Genomic DNA, 25510 nt, shown 5'->3' with positions numbered 1-25510 from the left:
ACAAACAAAACAAAATGAGATAATCTGACTTTAATCCCATGCTCTTCCCACTGTAGACAATGCCCTGGGTCTGGTCAGTCCACAAAAAAAGGTAACCAAGTCATGACTGATTGCAAGTCAAATGTAATTATGAAAAGCCATTGCCAAAATCAGTGTTATCACCTCAGAAAGGAAGTAAGTGTCAGATAAATTAAGAGAAATAGGCAGTAACTGTCGGTGGTGGGAAAATGTGAGGAACCAGTCATTTGCAGTTATTAAAAAAGCTCCAAATGGCCGACTTTCAGCCCATTGCAGTGGCAGTAATAGTGCCTACCGTACAGTAAGCTCTGGCTCCCAGAGACCCTGTGATGACATTGGGATCTCCCAGATTATCTAGATCATCTGCACATCTCAAGATCCTGTATTTATTCATATCTGCAAAATACTTTTTGCCACTTGAAGTACCATATTTACAGGTTTCGGGGATTAAGATGTGGACATCTTTGAAGGAGTTATTATTTTGCCAACCACAGATCACTTTAGTCAGTCAGGGCTTTAAACAATGTCATGTATGATAACTTTCCCATGAAAATGAATATGAATGGATAGATGTGCATCTCCTTATTACTCTGCAAATAAACTGAGCAGATTCTATTTCAAACAGCAGGAAAAATACTCAGTATACCCACATTAGACAAAGATTATCTCATGAAGCCGTGCTGTGATAAACTATCCACTTATCAATAGCATCAGTGCCTTAACACAAAGCATACTTGATTCTGAGTTGCTGGTAATAATATTGGGATATGAGGTATTTTACTTTCAAATTGTACTTGAGGGCTATCTGGGGGAGGAGGACAAGCTACTGTTTTGCTCTGTTTTGCAGATGAGGAAACTGAAACCCTATGTTAACTGCTCAGCCTCAGGTCACACAATACAGTATCCAAGGCAACATTCAAAATGAGATAATCTGCCCTGACTGGGTTGGCTCAGTGGCTCAGAAAGAAGCCCTCTCCCTTCTTTCTTCCCCATCCTTTGTTTCTACCAGAGTAACTCTGCTTTCATCTTTATTATGTGTACACTTTCTATTGCACAATTGAGCTAAATGGGTTTTGGGGAGTAAATGGGGTATATTTCAAAACTACTGACTCAGATAAAAATGATTCCTCCCATCCCTGGCTGGAATAGGTTCAGGGTTCAGTGTGTCTGCCTCCAGTGGCATTGTGTGGTAAGGGAAATATATTGTTCTGGATTTGTGAACCCAGAGTTCAGAGAGGAAAAGGAGAAAAAGAGGTAAGATCAGGTATAAATGTTGATTCTTTTGCCCCATTTACACCTTAATGAGGAAATCATATATGGAAGCATTTCAAATTATCTGGTATACAGACATTTGATCCCTATAAAACTGGAAAAGAATCATGTCGATGAAATGTATACAAGTCTCAACTAAAGACAAAGGTTTAATACAGAATTCCCCCATTAAACATCTCATGCTACGTGTCTTTGGAAAGTTTTGAGCCTTGTGAAATATGTTGCCAAGATCAATACCCTGTGAACTTGCTTGTCAAAGCCTTCCCATACCTATTTCCCAATAGAAAGTCATTACCCATTTTGGAACCTTTCCTTTTTGATGTCCACCCAGTTTGATTGAGAAGAATGGTCAATTCATCATCACTGTTTATTTCCTGAGAAAGGATATTACAGTTAAAATAAGATTAGAGTCAGACAGCACTAATGTAGATGTTTGGCTTTCTGGAGGCTGTTAATCTGAATTAGTGAAAAGTCTGATTTATAAAATATCCCTATAGAAATGTAGCTTTTAATCATACATGAGCACTGTCATTAGTAAAGTGTTGCCATGAGAAGGTCATTTCAAACATGCCTTAAGGAGCTGATGTCTCCTCACACTTTTTCTCTAAGGTTCATAAAGAGTCTCCCTAAATATCTCCTATAGATTTTAGTTTCATAAAAATCATAATCTTTGTGTTTTAAGACACCTTAAAGTTAATCCAATCCACTTTGTACCACAATAGGAATCCCTCTACCACATTCTTTGCTTCTAGCTATTCAGTTGCCTAAGGGTACAAAGCTAACTGGCCAGCTATAGATTTTTAGAACTCCTTCCTGATGTTGAAGAGAAACCTTCCTGTCTAGATCTATAAATATTCACCATAGTTTTACCTTGGAAAGCCCTCAGAATAAACTCACACCATTTCCTACAGGTCAGACCTTTAGTTTTTTGTTTGTTTGTTTGTTTGTTTTAAGACTATCATCATACGAACCACTCTCCTACTAGCTCTACAGTCTTCTTCAGGCAAAGTAATCCCAGTTTCAGCACATGGCTTCCAGAATATCTTATGGTATTATATTGAAAGGTTTTAAACCACCTTTCACCATGATTAACAAAAAGGAGATTGGGCTGATGAGACAGAGGGAGATGAGAACCTTCCCCCAACTTTAGATCCACATTTCTGAGTGAAAGCAGAGCAAAACTTGGTCCAAAGAGATAATAAACAAAAGGACAAAAAGGAGATGGCATACCCCAGCATGCCAAGAGGGAGCTGAGGTTGATTTTTTATGGGATACAAAGAGAAAATGATTACTTAGGAAGAGTACTGATTGCCAATAGAGGCAAAGTAGCAAATGGTATCAACTTTCAAATGTTTTGCTTAGCTTTACAAATGTAAAATCAATCATTAGAAATGGTTGGTCCTTTATGATCATCCCTCCTGGTAAGAGTTTTACAAAGAGTTTACAAAATATTATGGTGGAGGAGGCCAAGAAGTGCATCCTCTCAATCCCTTATTCATATAGTCAACTATGGTCACCATGATGCTGAGTGATAGGTATTGGACACCCAGCAGTAAATATGCTTTACACAGCCTCTTCCCTTTGAGAGAACTTGAAGTCTATGATTCTAATCTCACTTTCCTAACTAGCTATGAGGCAGAGACAATCCCCTCCCCCTCCCTGGACTTGTTTCCTCTCATTAAAATGAAGATTGAACTCACCCCTTCTTGATGAGAAGACTATACTGTGTGTATAGCTAAAATCAGAGCCCCTTGACAACCTATGGGTTTCTGAAGAAAAAAAATAGCAACAGAAAATGAAAATTATCTTAACTGGAAAAAAATGGGATCGAGGGGGTGGGAGAGGGAGGAGGGGGTCAATGGGGAGGGGGGGAGAAGGCATCTGTAATACTTTCAACAACACAAATAATTAAAAATAAATAATAAATAAAAGTATTAGGACACACACAAAAAAGGAATCTAAAGCTGTGCATTTGTATCTATCTCCATGCAACATTGGCTTTAAGTTTTCATGTGAAGTGAGGGACACAAGATTTTTTGGAGAGAGAAAGCAGTGTTATGGAACCCAAGGAACTTGGACACACACACACAGACATAGTTCTAATAAAACCTTTGACCATGGGCCCCTTACTGAGCCTCATATTGTCCGTCTGTGAAATGGGACTTAATGCTCCACTTTGCCTGTATCTCACAGATCAGAGGTCCTTATGCTGAGCTGGGCTCTTTATGGTGGTTTGAGACTGAAAAGGGCAATGAATGATGTCATTTTTCTTTCAGCCCACCCTTGGCCAAGCCTCAGCCCCCACCTGCAGTGCAAGCCAGTGGGGGATCCGGCAGCTCCAGTGACTCAGAGAGCAGCTCAGAGTCAGATTCAGACACTGAAAGCAGCACCACGGACAGCGAATCCAATGAGGTGCCTCCTGTGGCAACTCCAGAGGTGGGTGAAGTGGCAAGTGCCCCAACCATGATTTGCCTGTCTTGACTGTCACTAAGTCAGTGCCCTAAATACCCAGCCATGCACTCACACTTTCAGCACAGTAATTATTTTAGCACAATAAATACTTCATAAAAGTATTCAGGTATTTGATAGCATGTTCCCCTCTAAAACATATATTCACACAGTTCCTAATAGGCAGATGCTGGCTGGGTGACTGACTTGTATGACTCAGTTACTTTGAACATTCAAGCTTCCACACATGTAAACTGTAACAGTAATAACTGGGCTAACAACTTCTCTTTCTAGAGAACCAGTGAAGCCAGTCAAGACCCATTTCTGGCTCTGGGAACACCATGCCTTACTCTGGGTTGATTCAATGAATTGCCACTTGGCAATTAAAACACAAGAAGTGATCTTCTTTTGAAAGATATCAGCTCATGCTTATGGTACCAGAGGGTGACAGAATTAAAAAACACTTTAGTAGCTGTGATTCCAACCTGCACAGGGTAATAGGTTAAGGGCCCAATAAATCTTATTGGTTCCCACTGTTGGCAGCATAGCTCTGACATTAGGGCAGCAGTTCTATTAACACATAGATCCTTGTTTCAGACCTGACTCTACCATCGCTTTATATGTGAGATATTGGGAAAGTTATTTCTTAAGCTCCCAGGACTTGATTGTTTCATATGTAAAATGGGAATAATAATAGCAAGGACCTCATAGAGTTGTTATTAGGATGAAATAAATAAATGCAAGTCAAGAGCTTCTCACAGTGCTGTAACATCATCTTTCAAAAGAAGAGCAATTCTAATAAAAATGTTGGCTCTTTTTATCTAAACAGGCAGAGTTCAGAGTTAGGAATCAAACATCTGAATTATACGCATCATTTTCATGGCTTAACAGTGGGCACTAATGTTGGCATACATGTCCCCATACACCAAGGAAGTGCAGTGGTTTTTCAGAAGTCAAATATGTTCAGCCTTAAATAAAAATACCAAACTCCTATTCTTTTTATAATGAATTACAGCATCATATAGGAGGCATTGACACTTTGGCAGATAGAAAGGCTTTCTTTTGAATTACATTTGAGGCATGCTTACATTTCTTTTCAGGACCAGAGATCATTACCTCTGCCTCCTGGTAATAGGTTAAGTAATGAGTCTCACCAAAGGATTTGGGGAAAAGGTTCCCCCTCTACCCCAGGACTCCCTACACACTCCTGAAAAAAAACAACCCCCTCTGTGAATAAGTCTTTCCTTTCTGGTTCCTGGCGAGAGTGGAGAATATTTTCAGAAGAGTGGAAATTAGTTTAAATTAGAAGACTGGGGCTGATTTGTGATGTATTTGGCTCTCTAGGTAATTTGATTAATGTGGATTCTGTGTGTGTGCTTGTCAATGTGTGAATGGCCACTTAACATCCAAAGCTTTTACCAGAAGTCGGTGTACTTAGGGTCATTCTGAATCTTTCCCAGATGAGAAATTTATTATTGCTGCTGTTTCTCAATCTGTAGCCCGAGCCGCCCTCAACCAACAAGTGGCAGTTGGATAAGTGGCTTAACAAAGTGACGTCCCAGAACAAATCATTTATTTGTGGCCAAAATGAGACACCCATGGAGACGATTTCTGTGCCTCCTCCAACCATCCAACCAATGGAAGTCCAGGTCAAAGTTAAAACAACTCCCAACCAGATCCTGGCTGAACCCAAAGAGAGGCCTCTCCTCAGTCTCATCAGGGAAAAAGCCCGTCCACGATCCACCCAGAAAACTCTAGAAACAAAGGCTTTGAAGCATAAGTTGTCAGAAACTATTGATACAGTTTCTCAAAGGACAATTGGGAAAAAACAGCCCAAAAAGGTTGAGAAGAACACTGGCATTGACGAGTTGACCTGGCCCAAACCAAATATTACCAGCAGCACTCCCAAAGAAAAAGGAAGTGTGGAGCTTCCTGACCCACCAAGAAGCCGCAACAAAGCCACTGCCCACAAACCAATCCCCAGGAAAGAACCAAGGTCTCACATCCCATTGGCTTCAGAGAAGAAGAAATATAGAGGGTCTGGGAAAATCGTGCCAAAGTCCCGGGAATTCATTGAAACAGATTCGTCTACATCTGATTCCAACACAGATCAGGAAGAAACCCTGCAGATCAAAGTCCTGCCTCCTTGCACTGCTCCTGGGGGCAACTTTGCCAAATCCAAGGAAACCTGTGGTGCTAGTAAGACCCTCAGCACCCTAGTCAGCAGCAGCAGCAGTTATAACAATTTATCCATCAATAATGAGGAGCCAACTTTTTCACCCATCCCTATAATGCAAACTGGGCTTCTATCTCCTCTAAGAGAGCAGGAAAATCCAAAAAATCTCTGGGTAAAGATTGACCTTGACTTACTATCTAGAGTACCTGGCCACAACTCACTCCAAGCAGCATCAGCCAAGCCAGACTACAAAGAGGCTTCCTCAAAACCCAGGCGTCAGATTGCTGCTGCAGCTGTGGAAAAACCCACCCTTAAGGGCAAGAGGAAGCACAAGGTAAGCTTTTTAATGTGATCTGCCAAGTGATCATGAACAATGGCTGTTCTTTGACTAACTTGATCTTGAGTATTATTTTAAGGATGTCAATGGCAATGGATTGCAGTCTTTGGTGAAAGCAATGGTGCTTTCCATGTGAAATACCATATTTGACATGACCAGGGAGAAAGTGTTAGAAATTATCAGGGTTGGGAAGCCAATATCAAGGATATACAATATGTAACAGGAGGGATCAAATATGTTACATGTAGTAAATAAGAGTATGAAGAGAGTCTTCTGCCCCAGGCTGTCAATCCCTGGGGTAGGATACTTAAGCAGCTCCTGCTTTCATGGACTCATGGGTCATTACTCCACAGTCCTCCACTCTAGCAGCATCAGGGAACCCAAGTGTTCCTAAGTTCAAAAGGCATCCTCTGGGCCTGTTAATTTATCTTAACAAGCATCAGCACCCCCACAACCCACTTTGATTACACTTTGATTACTTTGACTCCTAGTAGACATATGTTCTGCCAAACTCAATGGATCCTCTAACTTGTGTGGTTGGCTTGACTTGTAAAAATATCTCCTGCATATGGTTAAGGCTGAATTCCAGGGCTAAAAATTATAATCAGAAGTTGAAATGCACAATGGCCTCTGATGTCAAATACATCTAGGGAAGTGAGTTTATATGTAATAGATTTATTCTGTTATAGCTCCAGACATGGTAGTTTTTTAGAGTAACATCATCTTGTGTGACTTGGGTAATATGTTTAATGGCTGCAACAGTAGCTAGAGAGAAGGTTTCTAATTCTTTCCTCATTTCTTCTGTCCCTTCCCAGAAGAGACTTAAGAATGATCAGAAATGGCTTAGATTCTTCATTAGGGAGAAGTACTATCTAGGGCCAAGCCAAACTGCTGAAAAGTATGATTTAAGTTTTCATTTAGCATTAATGATTCAAAAATAGAAGGTATTATCTTTGATCTGTGCACCAACTTATCCAAAGAGGCTATTCCAAAATAGTAACCAAAGTCAGTGGTCCTTATCCTATTACTGTGTTCCCACTCTTAGTGAGGACAACACTACAACCAGGGATAAAAGTATAGCTTCACAACAACCACATGTAAAAGTCCAAGGAGTGCCTTATACATAGTTAATTTCATTGAATGTTGTTGATTATACTAGTGCCCTTTATATGTTATTCACAATCTTTGTTGCTTGGACATCATTTATGTCATGTCAGAGTTTCAATGTTAATTCCCAAATTGCTCATTTATTAATGGGAGAGGTATCTGAAAAGTATAGATTCTCTTTACTTTTGGTATGAGATTTCAATCTCTAATCAGAGGTTCACATCACAGCTCAAGTGTCTCCCATGTCAACTTTTGGCCCTGGCTGATGTGATAAAGTTGTTTGTTGGAGTGTCATCTCATACATTAGAAGGTGGAGGATTTGATCCCTGGTGGGGGTGTGTTCAGAGACAACTGTTCTCTCTCTCTCTCTCTCTCTCTCTCTCTCTCTCTCTCTCTCTCTCTCTCTCTCTCTCTCTCTCTCCCCTCCCCTTTCCTCCTTCCCTACTTTTCTCCCTCCCTCCCTCCCTCCCTCACTTCCTTCCTCTTTCTAAAAATCAATTTAAAAGTTCAAAGTTTTGTTAGGAGTTTTGTTAGGAGCAAGGCTAATTGCTTTTCTGTCTGATCAAAGGTGCATATTTAACTTCCCTATCTAACCTAGAAGGTAAAAGAGAAACAAACTATCTACTTTGCTCATTGTTTTTAAAAGTCTACATGTGCTATTTATTTTAAACTGTGCATTTTTTTTCCTGTTAAAGCCAACAGAAGTTGCAGAAAAAATCCCCGAGAAGAAGCAACGCCTGGACGATGCCACCACTATCTGCCTGCTACCCCCTTGCATCTCACCAGCCCCACCCCACAAGCCTTCTTACACTAAAGAGTGAGTTTTCCCTGTGTTTGTATGATACTTCAATTGTTCAGACTTAAAAAAAACCTTTTTTTTTTGGGGGGGGGTTGTCCCAGGTTACATAAAATACAAGAGTTTCTAAGTCCAGTCTTGACAGCTGTTCCTGATTTAACAAGATTAAGCTAAGCGGGTGGAATACAGACTGCCAGCTTTAGGGTGACACCATGAACTTTTTAACAACATTTCTTTACTCTAGCTTACATTGATTACCAAAATTGGCCAATGTGAACTTTTAGCACTAAGTGAAGGGAAAAAGGAAGTAAATGAATTAAAAATGTGCAGTATCAGAAAGCACCTATTGCTTGAACCATATAACTGACTCTCGCACATCTAGTTCTGATGGTGATTAAACAATTTCCCTGGAAAGCAACCCCTTGGGCTTGACAAGATGACCCAGCTGCTGCTTCTTCTGTGGTATCATTATTTAACCTTAATATGAAACTTTAGAGTAGCTATATCTCGAACTCCTCAGAGGTCAGGAGAATGACATGTCTGAAAGGCCAGAGAGATAAGCTATCTGGGAATGACCCTCCCCTAGGCAGTTCTGTATTGGGGAAAGCCAGCTAGGAATCAATAGGTTAATTCCAGTCAGCTGGCACCTCTTTACCTTTATGCCTTTTTGTGGAAGGTGCCAGAGTCAGTAAGGAGGTTCTCCTTATTTTTTCCTCACTCAAATAGCCCAGCCTTCCCTAGAGAATTCCTGCCCTCTCTGTTTCTATCAAGCACTGTGACTGTGTTCTTCTGTCTTATAAATATCATTTAACTAACAATCATGTCAGTTACTGGAACTATTCCATCTGGATAATTATTGCCATAAATTCATTCAACATTAGTGATTACTTCCATCAAAGACCAGTTTTTGAGCCTATTAGCAGCCCAGAGCAGGGAGGCAATCTGGCTAACTGCTGCTAACAATTGATTTCACAGATTATTGTTTAACATCAGTGATATGGTATCAATCTGCCACAAATAAGATGTCAGAAAGAAATTAATTCTAGGTTTCCACTTGTTTGGATCCTTATTGATTTGAGATAAAAGTAGGAAAAGAACAATTGCCATTAGATTCACTCAATATAATTAGGTGATTTGGGCCCTGGGCTGCCCCCTCCCTGAAGATCCAAAGCTCTTTGTGAAGTGTGTCTCTATTCTCTGCTATAACTTTGATCTGAAACATCTTTTAATATGCTTGGAGTTCTCAGAACTAGAAACTCCTACAGTAGAACAAGCTGATGCTGTCCACACCAGGGTGGGCCAGGCATATGGGGGAAACATGCTTCTTCTCCAGTGGTCAAACATGGTCATCCTAGGGCCTTCTTCCTTTCCAAGGAGGAATGACTACAATAGCAGTTCCCAGGCTTTGACCAGTTCAGGCCACTCAAAGGCAAAAAGAAAAGGCAGGGGACAGTGGGGAATTGCCACACCATCAATCTCCATTGCTAGTCTCCTTAAGCAACCCAATGACCTGTCACTCTTTCCATTTCATGGAAGAGAGATGATCACATATTAAGTAAATGTCTAATAATTTTAATGTTCTCATAAAATTGTTTTTAATCAGGATCATTATGGTATTTATGCTTTGGTTGTAGCTAGGAAAGTAGTGTTTACCTAGTCACATTTTTCATTTAGGAGGGCCTGAGTCAGGTTCTTATGCTCATCCAAAAAAATTCAAGTCTGAAAAAAATCTCAAGTTGAGGGTGTATGAAGCATTGACTGGCCTCTCAGAAATCTTCTCCTGGGAACCTCTCCTCAAGCTTTGTCTGCTCCTTTGTGCTTTGTTTACCCTTCAAACTAAATCCTTAAAAATTTGTATCAGGCCACATTCACTTTTCTAAATGAATATTCTAAACCTAGCAAAGAATACCACATCAGACAACGATAGCCAGAGTTCCCTTTCATTCAACAGAAGAGCCCTGCTGAGTTCCTCCCCAATTCTTTGGAACCTAAACCATCAGCAAGGCCTATGAGACATTAAATTGGGAGTGGGAATACACTTCTCTTGTCTGCTGTCCAATGCTAGCCTACTAAAACAGGTGCAGAAAGTAGCTAAAATTGTTCTTGTGTTAAGAAGCTATAATGGTGACTGAGTATTCTCTAGAAAATGCTCCCTGGGTATTTTTTAATAGTAAAGTTATTAAAGGTTCCATGATTCTAGGTTACTACCAAACAGATGGAAAGGTGGCCAGGTGATAGTGCCCACTGCACAGAATGTACTGTGCAGTATTTAATATACTGTGTACAATGGCAGATTGTAAGGCCTAGTATGACTGTAGTAGCCAATGGCTAATGAACCATTCACCTCCTAAAGATGCCATAGCTTAAAACCTTTGACAGATGCCAATACTTAATATCTTTCTACATAAATTCCCAAAAGTCTGATGCCTCGGTAATGATTATATTTATGTAGGCTGATATTTGTGGAGCTTCCTCATGAACACAAATTTTATTCCTCATAGTCATCATTATTTTAATCAGTCATCACAACTTACAGTTGTTCTATATATCAATGCAACTTTAAAAGTCCATGGGAAAATATTGTTTTTAATATGTTCTTATTTATTTTAGAGAGAGAGGAATGGAGAGGGAGAGAGAAATAGAAACATCAATGAGAGAGAATCATCAACATCAATTGGCTGCCTCCTATACATACCCTTCTGGGGATCAAGCCCACAAACTGGGCATGTGCCCTGACCAGGAATCAGACTGGTGACCTCCTGGTATATGGGTCAATGCTCAACCACTGAGCAACACCAGCCAGGCTATTAGTAAATATTTTAATTAATTTTAACCAATTACATTAATGGCAAAACAGTTAAATTTTAAAAAAATTTGCCTCAAAGCAAGAATGGATATAGGGCCTCATTGTGAAACAAAAGATGGATAAGATGATAAATATTACTACAATTGGCAATTTGGGGCAACACAGAGAAAGTGGAACAAGAAGACTGCATTGACTTCTATCATTTTAGAAAACCAAACCATTTGAATGCTCATTCATCTTTGATTTGTGGCTTTGAGATTTTGTAAATCTATATTTCTAGTCACTGACTGAAATTGACCAAGAGGAAAACATAAATCCTTGTTGACTTAATTTGCTATTGAAAATTGTAGTCAATAATCATGAAAAGTAAATGGCTGCACAGTGCAATATTAGTTGTCTAAGAAAAGATTAAAATTCAAATAATCTACATTTACTGGTCTAAGAGAGTAACTAAAATGAAAATCCATGACCCAATTACCATGCTAAGCAGCTAGCATAAGGTTTTAGTTGTTCTATTTCATTTAAAGTCACAGTCTATTTAATAGTGACCATTGAATAGGCACATAAATAAGTTTGAATGTACAGGAGTACTTCTAAGACTGCAGGTGTCGTGTGGCAGTATGACAAAATATTTTTCAAATGGAGTTTGTTACCATACATTAGTACTTCAATGTAAGAACTTAAGCTGAGGGGCTTGTTATGATTTAGCTTTGGGACAGAACATTTTAAATATGCTATTTTCAATGTGTCACTAAATTAAAGAGTGCAAAGAACATATGTAAATAACCAATAGACATAGACAACAGTGTGGTGATGGCCGGAGGGAAGGTGAGGTAGAGGCTGGGTGTAGGTGGACAAAGGAGGAAGGAATAGTGACATCTTTAATAAAGTAAATTATAAAAACAGTTTAAAAATAGTCTTTGCTAATAGCACAAAATAAAAAATAAAGTATTTAGTGCATTGTTTATTTCTAAGTAATGTATAAATATATTATACCTTAATAAACTATACTTCTACTAATTGTTTATTGTACCATTTATTGTGTGATTGTGCAGTTAAGTCCTAAGGCCTTGAGTAGAAACTATCCTAAAAATAAAGGTTAAAGTGCACATTGAATTTTCCATCAAAAAGCTAAGTAATAACAATATTGAAAGGTTATAAATATCACACTGGAGCACACTGTATTAGACACTTATATTTATTGTAGAGTTCTGCTTCAAAGACATATGTTTATTTTTGATATATATGTTATAGCTATATCTATAGAGAGAGATATCTCTCTATAGATTTCTATGTCTATATGTATTAACATATACTCTTCATCACAAGTAAGTAAAATATTACTTCAGCTGAATGTACCAACATCAGAGGAAAATTCATAATAAATACAGACAAAATTTATGACACCCCACACTCTTTGTTTACACAGAAATAATTCATCCAGGAGAGCAAATAGAAGAAAAGAAGAAAAGCTGTTCCCTCCTTCACTTTCCCCACTGCCAGAGGATCTTCCACGCAGCAGAAACATCAGTGGCAATAATGGTTTCTTCAGTCAAGACAAAAACATCCCTATGATTGGACAGTTCAACTCTGCCAAACCTAAGAGGAGTGAAGGCAAATTCTGTGCTACTTTCAAAGGGATATCTGTAAATGTAAGCGTCTTAGGAGAAATATTATGATCAGCAGGTAGAAACAAGTTGATCCAGCATATCTAACTAGACTTGACCACATGGGGATGTTGCAGGGTGATGGGAGGAAGAAACAGAGAGAAACTGTAGGTGTGTGTACACACAAATACACAAACTCTCCATTATTTCAATTTTTAATTATTCTAATGTAGGATGAATTTTGTAATTTCAGTCTTACTGCTTCAAACAGAATATTATGAAGAGACTTGGGACTTTGGATATCCTTTGGTCCAAGTTTTTAATATCTTGAGAGTTGGAACACTTTCAAAATACTGACCACAGTATCTGGTACATTCATACCTGCTAAAAATTTTAGTGACTGTGGGCAATCCCATTCCATCCATTTTTTTTTTTTTCATTCACTAAATGATCAGTGCCTACTATGTACCAGATGCTGTGGTCAGTATTTTAGAAGTGTCCCCTACTCCCAAGATATGAAAGGCTTGGACTAAAGGATATCTAAAATCCTGAGTCTCTGCATAATAATCTGTTCAGAGTAGTAAGATTGGAATGAACACGTTTGAAGTCTATATAATCTTAATAATCAATGTCACCCAATAAGTGTAATTAAAAATAAATAAATAATAGTGACTAAAATGATGGAATTTAAAAGGTGAATTTGTTGATAAAATCACACAATTGTGATTCAAAGCCTAACTAAATGATTATCTGGTCCTTTAGATTTTCTATACTGCTGCTCAATTAGCATAGATAATTAAGAATTTGTATCACTTTTTAGATCCATACACAATATATTTATCTCTTCCAGATATAAGTACATAACCACGAGCAATAGTGTCATTAGTAAATATTAATGACAAATGTATCTGCCTTTCCGTGTAAATACATGTATATGCAGATGTATCATCTAGTCTCCTTTAAATGTCATAAAAAAAGCAAATGAGTGAAACGCAATGAGTTTTAAAATGTCTGGTGCCAACCTGGTGGACTCTGAACCAAGAGTATCCATTTATATCCCATCAAAAACCAAAAGGCCTCTGAGCTATAAGGACCCTAGTTTATAGGTCTTGCATCATCTAAGATGACTGAGATGAAATATATATCTATGTAAGTTTCATCATTGATATAAAGAAATTGCTCTATAATTAAGTTGTCATGTCCCATATGAAATTAATGTGTATATGTATGCACACATAATATTTATATTAATATTTAAAATGCTGCCTATAATGTTAGGAATTAAACCATCTATTCTAAACAGTAATTACACTACAGTCTTATTTTTCATACTGAATGTAATTAATATTGTAAACTCTAACTGATATTCTCTTCTATTGCAAGTTTTTTGGAGGGTATATGTGATGTCTAGGCAGTTTACTTTGTACAGTGCCTAGTATATTGTCACAAATAATCAGGTGCTTATTACAGATGTTTTTATGACAAATGGTATTGCTTACAAGAATCTGCCAAGTCATTTCCATGAGAACTAAAAACTACTGGGAAACATGATAAGTATGATTACAATTGTACTTATAAATTGATCATCCTTGTTAAAGAAATCACTGAGGTATCCCATAATAGAAAGAAGCACCAACTATCACTTCTTTGGCCATTCCTTCTACTAATGGCTTGAAATATGGAGAGAATTTGTGGTGTATTTTTGCCCTAGCCTTGGAGTTAAGAGACTTGACATAGAGTTAGCACTGCAACAACTTTGCTCTGAGAACTTGGACAAATTATGAAATCTCTGTAAAATGAGTGTGTTTGACTAGATTATCTATAAGCCTTCTTCCTACTCCACAAGTGTCTTCTTCAATTTTGTTCTCTCAGAGTCTTTTCCATTTATATATTTCTTAAACTAGATTATTTATTAACTCAATGGATGGGTGTATATGGACAGAGGGCATGTTAATATAACTTACAGCATCATGGCTGAATGCAGCCATTTCCATCCAATCAGATGTGCCAGGACTGACAATGATGCCATGTGGGTGCATGGTGGATGTGGTGTTTGAAGGTTCTTGTCACATGTTTTAATCATAGAGACAGTGGCACTGTCTTAGATGATTCCACTGCTTGATCTGAGCCATCTAGCTCTGGCAGTAGAAACATGGAGTTGGCTTAGGAGTTTTAGAAGACTGACTTTTTAAATGTGCTTAGATTGAATAAGATCAATAATCATGTTTAAACTATTTTCTCAAATATCCATCATTATAATTTTTATATGTGTAGCCTCTCAGCACATTTCTCTCATTGAGCTCTAGATGGTAAGAACTTTTGACAATCAGAGAAGGTCCAGGATCAAATGGAAAAGATGGACTTTCAAGGCTATAAGGAATGTTCACATTTGGCTTTTATCTTTAATTTTTTTTTGACATGGGTCTTAACAATGACATTTTATTGCTTAAAGTATTACAAAGGGTATTACATATGTGTCCATTTTATCCCCCCGCCCTAGACAGTCCCCTAGCCCCCCCTAGCCCCCGGTGTCTTATGTCCATTGGTTATGCTTATATGCATGCATACAAGTCATTTAGTTGATCTCTTACCCCCCTACCTCCTGCCCCCCAACCCTCCCCGGCCTTCCTGCTGCAGTTTGACAATCTGTTTGAGGCAGCTCTGCCTCTGTATCTATTATTGTTCAAAAGTTTATAATGGTCTCTATTATCCATGAATGAGTGAGATCATGTGGTATTTTTCCTTCATTGACTGGCTTATTTCACTTAGCATAATGCTCTCCAGTTCCATCCATGCCGTTGCAAATGGTAAGAGTTCCTTCCTTTTTAGAGCAGCATAGTATTCCATCATGTAGATGTACCACAGTTTTCTAATCCATTCATCTACTGATGGGCACTTAGGCTGTTTCCAGATCTTAGCTATGGTGAATTGTGCTGCTATGAACATAGGGGTGCATATATCCTTTCTGATTGGTGTTTCTGGTTTCTTGGGCTTTTATCTTTAAAGTGACCCTTTTAACTAGGCAGGCAGGCATGCATTCAGCAAATAATTAGGAGCACTAGGCTACAGGATAAGGTGGATAGGGTGGGGTGGGGTAGCGGCGTCATACGTCAGAGATGATTCCAGTGCTAAAAAAGCACTCAATCTAAGGTGAGTCATGAAACGTACTGAGAGAACTAGAATACAAAATATCTGGTGATTGGTGCTATACAGAAGAGATTAAGTCAGACTCTTCAGATCTCTAAGGGCACCAAGAGGATTAAGGCACTTCTGGCCATAGACATAAGGCAGTTTTCCTTGAAGAGAGTGCATTTTTTAAGCTGGATTATAACAGATGAATAGAGTTTAGAAATGGAGGGAAGTGATTACACAAAATGTGATATATCCATACAATGAAATATATTCAGTCTTAAAGAGGAAGGAAAATCTGACACATGCTACAACATGGATGAATCTTAAGGACACTTTGCTAAGTGAAATAAGCCAGTCACAAAAAGACAAATATTTAATGATTCTACTTATGTGTGGTAAATAGAGTAATCAAATTTGCAAATACATAAAGTAGAAGGGTAGTTGTCAGGGGCTGGGGAGAGGAGGCAATGGGAAATTGTAGTTTAACGGGGACAGAGTTTCATTTTTGCCAGATGAAAGAGTTGTAGAGATTTAGAAAACACTGTGAATGGACCTAACACTACTGAATTGTACATCTAAAACTGGTTAAGATTATAAATTTGATGTTATATGCAATTTTAAAAATTAAAAATGGAGTAAATTATCAGGAGGTAAAGAAAAAAGTAATGAAGGGAATGTTTTTTTTTTCCATTTTCTTTTTTTTTGTGTGTGGGAGGGGTTCAACTCTAAGTGTCAGGATGAAGCAAAACAGGAAAGCGGAAAGCAAAGAAAGTAGGGTGTGTTTAGTTTCACGGAAGGTTCATGGGAGGGAGTAGTGAGAGATGATCAGGGATGACCTTACATGCCAGCAAAGGAACTCAGCCTTAGTTTGTACTTGGCCGCAAGGTAGTGAAATATGTGGAGCTTTGTTTAAAAAGCTCAGACTAGCAGGCAGCTAGCTGATTGTGGATGGATTGGAGTTTGGAAGTTGGCCAAGAAGCTGTTTGATAGTCTCGGTCAGAAGACATGAGGGCCCGGCACTTTGAGGCTTCAGAATAGAAAGGGACAAATTTAGGAGATGTTGGGGAGATACAAGAAATACTAATTTGTAATTGTTTGCATAAGGGTAATGGAGAGAAAGATATTAAAGATGAAATAGAACAGTGGTTTTCAAAAAGAGTTTTAGGAACATTATCATTTTTTTAAATGAATTCATTTACAGAATTTCAATATGTAAAGTGGAGTGAAACAGAGTAGCTCATATAGAAGGCAAAGTGGGGAATACACAAGTTCCAATGCTCCTGGTCCAGAGATGGCCACAATACCCTTACTGACATGGATAAACCCAGCCTTGGTGACAGGGAAGACCACCCTATAATTAACAGAAAGAGTGATATGGTTTGCTTCAGAGAAATTTGAAGAGTTAATGGTCTATCTTGGTGGAACTATCCAAAGGTGGTCATTGTAGGTCTGAAGCTTTGGAGAGAGTAAGACTGAGGTTTCCGTTTAGGAGTTGCCTGCTTATTATCAAATCTGTGATAGTGCATACAGGATTGTCAAATTCTGTTAAGGTCAAGAAAGAAGAGAGCTGAGGAATGAACCTTAGGGGCATACCAGGCTTCAATATATACAAACTCAGAAGAACAGAGAGAGGAAGAGGCATTATGACAAGTATGGTCAGATATAGAACAGTCAGGATCTTCCCACAGTTGCCAGGTGGGGAGTAGAGAGTCTGCTATGTGAATAAACATAGCAGGTAGTCTTGGAACACATGCTGTCACATAAATACAAATTTTACAACCTACTTTCTTCATCTGGATCTGATTGTTTCTTTTTTAAATTTTTTATAAAATATATACTTTTATTGATTTCAAAGAGGAAGGGAGAGGGAGAGAGAGATAGAAACATCAATGATGAGAGAGAATCATTGATTGGCTGCCTCCTGCATGCCCCACACTGGGGATAAAGCCTGCAACCCAGGTACGTGCTCTAACCAGGAATTGAACCATAACCTCCTGGTTCATAGGTCGACGCTCAACCACTGAGCCATGCCAGCTGGGCAGGATCACATTATTTCTATGGCAATGACAGCTCAGTGTGAATCTCAGAAATCTCTTATTTGATTTTTGACCTCATTAAAATGAACTTTCACCATCCCAAGACTTCAAAATGAGGAGGCATTCATGTGGCATTCACTCAGCTGGAAATCAGTCAAACTCCTTGTGTGAATGAAAAGGCTGTTTCGGCCTTGGTCCCAGCGTAATGACTACTTCAATACAGTGTCTGGTTTGCTGGTATTTGACTTCACTGAATCTTGTGTTTTGTAGTGACCTGAGTACTTATCCTAGTGAAAGTTTCTGGGCTGGTTTACTTATCAAAAATATATACATCAGGGTCACCTCTTTTTTACTCTCTTCCTTTCCCTCCCTACATTCCTCCTTCCTCCTCTCTCCCATCACATCTCCTACCAAATTTAGACCTTTGCCAATGACTGTATTTATGGAATTATGGGGTTATATAATCCCAGCACCTGACTAACTTGGTGATTAGTGTCATCATAGAACAAAGTCTGGTAATTCACAGAATTCATAAAATATACCAGGGTTACTTATTTATTCTCAAGCTGTGTCCACTATTTTATTTTCCTTTGTTTTATTTTTTATTAAATTTATTGGGGTGACATTGGTTAATAAGATCATATAGATTTCAGGTGTGGATTTCTATGTTACAAGATATGTAAATTGTACTGTGTGCTTACCATCTTCTGTGACCTCCCTTGTCTTGTTTCTTAGTGGGCTTGGCATTCAAATCATTTATGAAAAGATGTTCTAAAAAGCTAAATCTAATGAAAGTTATTTGTCCTCCTTTTTCCCAGGAGGGAGACACTCCAAAAAAGGCAACCTCTGCCACCGTTACTGTCACCAACACTGCTATTGCCACTGCTACTTCTACTGCCATTGTTACCATCCCTGTCATAGCCACTGCCACTGCTACTGCCACGGCTACTACCACAAGCACTACTACTACCATTTCCACCATCACCTCTACCATCACTACTGGCCTAATGGGTAGCAGACACCTGGAGATGACGTCCTGGGCAGCCCTGCCCCTTCTTTCCACCAGCACCACCAGTGTCCGGAGACCCAAACTCACTTTTGATGACTCGTATGTTGTTCCCAGATTATCATGGACCCAGTTTTGGAATTGTGAATGGGGGTGGGGGTAGTATGACTTTTCTAGCGCCATAAAATGTGTCACCCAAAATAAGACCCCAGCAGTAGTTCCTGCAGCTTTAAAAAGTATATCCATCTTCCTCACATACTCCTATCCTAACCAAGAAATGTTTTTGGCCCATTTAAATCACAGATCTCTGTTACTGTTTCCAAAGGCAGTTGCTTCATTCTAGGATTCTGTGTCCTCCATTCTGTGCACCAACAAAGAGGTTTACAGCTAGGTTTTGTTGAATCTTTTTGGGTAACTGGAATAGTGGGTGTTGGAGATTATAGTTATTTATCCTAATGGGCCATTATGCACTTCAGAATTCATTTACAGAATTATTTCAAGGTTATTTATTATAGGAATGATAGCATTCATCTGCCCTTCTCAAGGCATTGTATAGGAATGGATTTATAGTAAAAAAAAAAAAATGGTTTTGACTATTCAGTGTTTAATGAAAAAAAATGAGCCATTGGTTTCTGAAAGAGGTCATTTTGTTTGTTTAGGGTTCACAATGCTGATTATTACATGCAAGAGGCTAAGAAGCTGAAGCACAAAGCTGATGCACTGGTAGGTTTGCTTCCTCTCATTGCTTTGTTCTCATTAAGGTATTATGCTTTAAAGGAAAACAAAGACACTTCATATACAATTCAAACTTTCTCACTGCTGCTCTGACATAGGGATTTTGGAGCTGGTTAATCCATCAACACTGAAATACCCAGATTTCTTTGTACCGTGATACCCTGTCATTCATGTATTTGTTTTTTCACTGTTATTTCCCTTGCCCCAACTTCAGTAGGTACATGGCATATACTATTATTCTTGTCTTTCAAGTGGATTTGAACTGACATTTGAAACTGCTCTGGAGAAGGTGGGGTGGGGGGTTCTTTGAGTCTGGTAAACCAGAAACCAGTATGGGAAGGAAGAGGGTTATTTAGAGCTAATAAAGTAGCCTCTAAAATTGGCTTCGCAAAACTGAGGTATGTATAAAAAACTTAGCTCCTTGCTGAATTTGATTACATGTTCCCAGAATGAGGCCCATAGCCAGGCTAGGACCCTGTACAAAGAGAGGAAGTTCTGTCATCTGGATTTCCCAAGACACTAGGCCCTGCTGCCTCTAAATGTTTTGGTCATCTAGAATAGCAATGAGCTCAGAATGTTGAGTTGTTTGACTTTATTAATCCTCCTAACAAGGGGTCTCAACCATGTGTTACAATCACTTGGGGAGCTTTAAAATAACCCTGATGCCCAGGCCACACTCTGGACAAATGGAATCAAAATTTCTGAGACTGGGACCTGGACATGGGTATTAAAATTCCCCAGGTGATTCCCAAGTTCAGTCAAGACTGAGAGAACCACTGCCTTAGAGAAGGCCCTAATGGCAGACTCCTCACCTTTGACTAAACCTCAGCATAATTAGAGATAATAGTTAGCACACTGAGTTGAAAAATAATATCATCCTCCATTCATTACATTGTGTCAGCCAGGACTTAGCTGTCCCATTGTTTGATACTAGGAGGGCTGTAAGAAAGTATCATGACATTCTCTGAACTATGACTTGTGTGTAGCCAACTTCAACTGTCCATGGACTTGCATCTGCTGTTTCTCTACTTTTTTTTTTGTCATTTTCTCACTGTGGTCCAAATTGTTCAACTATTGTCTGCAGCTAACCTTTCTGTGGTGTTAACTGTCCATTGGAACCACTTGTTCTCTGCTTCTGCAGATGAAAGCAACAAGGCAGGCTGGTGCCAGCTCCACTAGAGATGCTGGGAAGACTGTGCCTGTGACCATTGTATGTGTGGTGAGAGATTTGAGTGACATTAGTGGCTGTGCTGCTGGCTTGAAGACCAAAGTTGTTGTTTTTGTTTTGTTTTGTTTTGTTTCCCTAAATGTCCTCAACTCTGATTCACTGCATAAAGGCTCTGGAGTTTGCACTCTGTCAAAATCAGAACAAGGAAGCACATAACTATTTCTTTGACAAGCTGGTACATAAGCTGATGAAGATTGGGACAAACCTATGAGACCACACCTGTGACTAAATGTTAAAATAACAGAAAAATCAGAGCCACAGAAATATATATACATATGGTTCAGAATAAGCATCACTCTCTGCCATCCAGGGTCTGTTTATATGTTCCCCCTAAATCACCTTGATATTTTAACCACAGTGTATTTTCAATTAGGGAGATTTTGCCCCTATGGGAACAAAGTGGTTTTTGGGAGTGGGATGAAACAGTCTTAGATGTTTCAATGGTGTGTGTCCCTTCAAAGGGTCACAGTACATAAAGACATCATCAGGATATCATTGGTATTAAAGTTTTAATGGGGCTGTGTGGAAAAAAATATCTTAAAAAGCCCCATCGGCCATAACCGGTTTGGCTCAGTGGACAGAGCATCAGCCTGCAGACTGAAGGGTCCCAGGTTCGATTCCGGTCAGGGGCATGTACCTTGGTTGTGGGCACATCCCCAGTGGGAGGTGTGCAGGAGGCAGCTGATCGATGTTTCTCTCTCATCGATGTTTCTAACTCTCTGTCCCTCTCCCTTACTCTCTGTAAAAATCAATAAAATATTTTTTAAAAAGCCCCATCAGGGGATGGTGCTAATGTAGAAAAAGAAAGGGTTGTGAAACATTCATTTAGAGTATATCTTTGCTAGGCTTATGTCTATTCTAGAGTTGGAAGTCCCCTGGTAATTCAAGCTCCTTATTTTATAGATGGAGAAATTGAGGCCCAGGAAGGGGATATGATCTGATCACTAACTGGCACTATGATTTTTAAATTTCTCTGGACTTCAGTTTCACCTTTTTGAAAAGGGGGTGGGGTAGGGATAAAAAATCTTTAAAGATCCTTCCAGCTGTGTATTTATGAATGAAATCACATTTTCAAAAATCAGGATGTAAATAAAGATGAATTTACAAATGGGAGAGCTATTTGGAGCCAGATGACCTCAGGAGATTATCTTGTAAGCCAAGAGAAGATAGTTTGCATATACATAGGTTTTCAGAAAATAACTTTGCATTTCCTTGAAAACAATATTCTCCAAAGCATCTCACAGAAATGAAACCACAGAATTCCTGCAATACATAAAAGCTGAAAAGCATTTTTTTGTAAAAAGAGTCATTTATAACAAGAGATTATGCAGGACCTGTAACTCATCATTTTATAGTTGTACTTAATGTTTTTCTAGAAACAGCTACCCTGCCATTTTGAGAATTGCTGCCTGTACTGTTTCATAGAAAATATTTTGATAAGGTATACAAGAAAATTAAAATAGCTAAATCTGTATTATATTGGTCCTTTTACACAAAATTCTGCATTAGTGGAATTCTTATATCCAGCTATCAAAAATGAAAATGTTAAATACTGTTATAAAATACTCACTATAAAAATGTCATATATAATATTCATTACACATTATAAAGAAATCAATATGTCTAAGTCACTTTAATGGTGACCATTATCAAGGCTAAAACCTTTTGGAATAAAATTTTACTAAACTAAAATATTTAGTAATGCTATATTTTTTGGCCTTTTGACACCCTATTCCAGATCATTATTTACAATGAAAGTGATGTGGTTATTGTCAACAGTCACAGTATAGCTTCACTTTTTCATGACAATAGCATCAATTTGTTACTCTTCTCTATGGGTGTGAGGTTGATCTGCTCACAAAGACTATATGTGTTAGTTTTCCTTGAGGCTTACAAAAAGCAGTTTTATTGCAAGCAGGTCTATAGGATACTACAATGACCAGTCTAGTAATTTTAGGGAATAGAAACTAATCAGAGCAGTGATTTAGATTCTGGTCTATCAAAAAGATAACAACAACAACATAATACTACCACCCATGATACCTTAGCTACTTTTCTTTCCTCAACCAACCTCAGTGTGATGACAATAGAATCTTAAATCAGTTACGTTATTGTCAATACAAATTCATACATTCTACATCAGGGTTTCTCAATCTTTGCACTGTTAGGCTGGCTAATTCTCCATTGTGGTGGCTTCCCTGTGCATTGTGGAAAGTTTAGCCACACCTGTGGCCTCTGCCTACTAGATACCCCCTGTCCCTAGCAGCAACAACCAAACATGTCTTCAGACATTGCCAAATGTTCCCTGAGGAAGGGATGAAAAATTGCCCTAGTTTGAGAACTCTTCCTTTATATGAAGGAGAGAAGGGAATACCATATTGATAAATCTTCTTCTTGTTTTAGTTCGAGAAATTTGGCAAAGCTGTGAATTATGCTGATGCAGCCCTGTCTTTCACCGAATGTGGCAATGCTATGGAGCGTGACCCTCTGGAAGCAAAGTCTCCATATACCATGTACTCTGAGACTGTGGAGCTCCTCAGGTAATTGGCCTTTCTGCAGCCAACTTCCTAAACTCATTTCAGTCATCATTAGAAGCTGCTATTTTTAAAAATATTTCCACATAGCAATGATTTGCCCAAGGCATCTTCTTCTTAGAAATCATGATAATTAGTTCTTGCCATTTTATTAATGTTAGAAAATTGATAATTGATGGATACTGCTTTTATAAATTATCTCCTTTAGAAGTTATAATCCTATGTAATAAAAGAGAAACATGGTAATTAGCCATATGCCCGCTACCCTTCCCATTGGCTAATCAGGGTGATATGCAAATTAACTGCCAGCCAAGATGGCGGCCGGCAGCCAGGCAGTTTGAAGCGAACATGCTTGCTTCAGTGACGGAGGACTCCAACGTTCCCTGCCTGCCGCTGCCGGCCTCTGAGCTTGCAGTTTGAAACATTGTTACAAATATATATAGAAGCTAAACAAAACCCCAGAAACCTGCTTTCAGCAAACCGGGATCTCAGAGCTGGAGTTGAAACAGTGTTTCGATTATAGAACCCAAACAAACCAGATACCTGCTTTTAGCAGCGAAGGCCTAAGAGCTGGGGCCAAGCCTCAGAGCTAAAGCTGGCCCAGAATAAAAAAAAGAAAAAAAGCAGCAGTTGGGAGCTTCAGTCACCTGCCAGCCTGAAAACAACCCTCAGCCCCTCACACAGACTGGCCAGGCACCCCAGTGAGGAACCCCACCCTGAAGGGTGTGTGACCAGCTGCAAACAGCTATCATCCCCTCATCCAGGCTGGCCAGGCACCCCAGTGGGGACCCCCACCCTGATCCAGGACACCCTTCAGGGCAAACCAGCCAGCCCCCACCCGTGCACCAGGCCTCTATCCTATATAGTAAAAGGGTAATATGCCTCCCAGCACCGGGATCAGCGGAGCCGAGAGGCCTCCTGGCACCAGGATCAGCATGACAGGGGACAGCGCCCAAACTCCCTGATCGCCCTGCAGCTCTGTGTGTGACAGGGGGCGGAGCCACAACCTCCCTATCGGCCCTGCTCTGTTCATAACAGGGGAAAGTGCCCCAACCCCCTGATCAGCCCTGCTCTGTGCCTTATAGGGGGGAGCTCCCCAACCCCCTGATCGCCCTGAGGCTCTGTGTATGACAGGATGCGGCGCCTGAACCCCCTGATCGGCCCTGCTCTGTGTGTGACAGGGTGCGTCGCCCCACCCCCCCACCCCCCGCAACGGGCCCTGCTCTGTGTGTGACGGGGTAGAGCCACAACCTCCCCATCAGCCCTGCCCTGAGTGTGACAAGGTGCGGCACCCCAACCCCTGATCTGCCCTGCTCTGTGTGTGGCAGGGGGCAGTGCCCCAACTCCCCTATCAGCCCTACTCTGTGAGTGACAGAGGGGAGCTCCTCAACCCCCTGATCGGCCCTGCTCTGTGTGTGACAGGGAGGAGCTCCCCGAACCCCTGATGGGCCCTGCTCTGTGCATGACAGGGGGCGGTGCCCCAACTCCCCAATCAGCCCTGCTCTGAGCCCGACCAGCGGCTGCACCTAGGGATTGGGCCTGCCCTCTGCCACCCGGGAGCGGGCCTAAGCCAGTAGGTCATTATCTCCTGAGGGGTCCCAGACTGTGAGAGGGCACAGGCCGGGCTGAGGAACCCCCCTCCCCCACGAGTGCATAAATTTTTCTGCACCGGGCCTCTAGTCTTCTATAATAATAAAAGGGTAATATGCTAATTAGACCGGAAGTCTTTCCTGATGGCCTTCCTGAGGAAGCCGGGGCCTGAAGAAAGCAGCTCGGGTCCTGGATGCCAGAGGGAAGCTGGTGCCAGCAGCCAGAGGAAGGAAGCCCTACTCTTGCACAAATGTTCGTGCATCAGGCCTCCTGTAGTGTGATTATATATATATATATATATATATATAGCAATATTCATAAAATTAAAATGGAAACATAGTGGGTAGAAGTATAATAATCCCACTGTTTGACATTGACAGTTGTATTTTCAAAGTGCAATTTTAGAACTAAAAAAAAAAAAAGTGGTGTTATTAGGATTTGTGTTATAATCCATGTTTTGTAAGAACTTTTCTGCAGTGGTTATTTAAAAAAAGACAGAGTACCCTTCCAGCATGAAGTAATCATTAAGGCCACAGATGTGGAGTAGACTTTTCCTACATGTAAAATTTCAGGGAAACAGACAAGGTGGTTGCAGGGTAGAGGAGACATGAGAATAGGAGAGGGTATATTAACTGCACAGATTATTGGTTCCATTTGTATTTTAAATAAAAAATTTCGGCCT

General features: G+C 39.7%; 1 protein-coding gene across 1 annotated transcript in view; it reads left to right on the top strand.

Annotated features, from left to right (window-relative positions):
• Nucleotides 1-25510, top strand: part of AFF2 (AF4/FMR2 family member 2) — a 191105-nt gene that overhangs the window by 141252 nt on the left and 24343 nt on the right. Inside the window, exons 6-12 of the mRNA XM_036305891.1 lie at nucleotides 3567-3726; nucleotides 5238-6248; nucleotides 8054-8175; nucleotides 12390-12612; nucleotides 18554-18843; nucleotides 19401-19464; nucleotides 23108-23244. Of these exons, the coding sequence (XP_036161784.1) occupies nucleotides 3567-3726; nucleotides 5238-6248; nucleotides 8054-8175; nucleotides 12390-12612; nucleotides 18554-18843; nucleotides 19401-19464; nucleotides 23108-23244 (2007 nt within the window). The remainder of the gene's footprint in view (nucleotides 1-3566; nucleotides 3727-5237; nucleotides 6249-8053; nucleotides 8176-12389; nucleotides 12613-18553; nucleotides 18844-19400; nucleotides 19465-23107; nucleotides 23245-25510) is intronic.

The sequence above is a fragment of the Myotis myotis genome, unplaced genomic scaffold (genome assembly GCF_014108235.1).
Source record: "Myotis myotis isolate mMyoMyo1 unplaced genomic scaffold, mMyoMyo1.p scaffold_m19_p_4, whole genome shotgun sequence".
Taxonomy (NCBI): domain Eukaryota; kingdom Metazoa; phylum Chordata; class Mammalia; order Chiroptera; family Vespertilionidae; genus Myotis; species Myotis myotis.
Note: the sequence above shows the minus strand (reverse complement) of the source record. Positions and strands in the feature narration are given on the sequence as shown.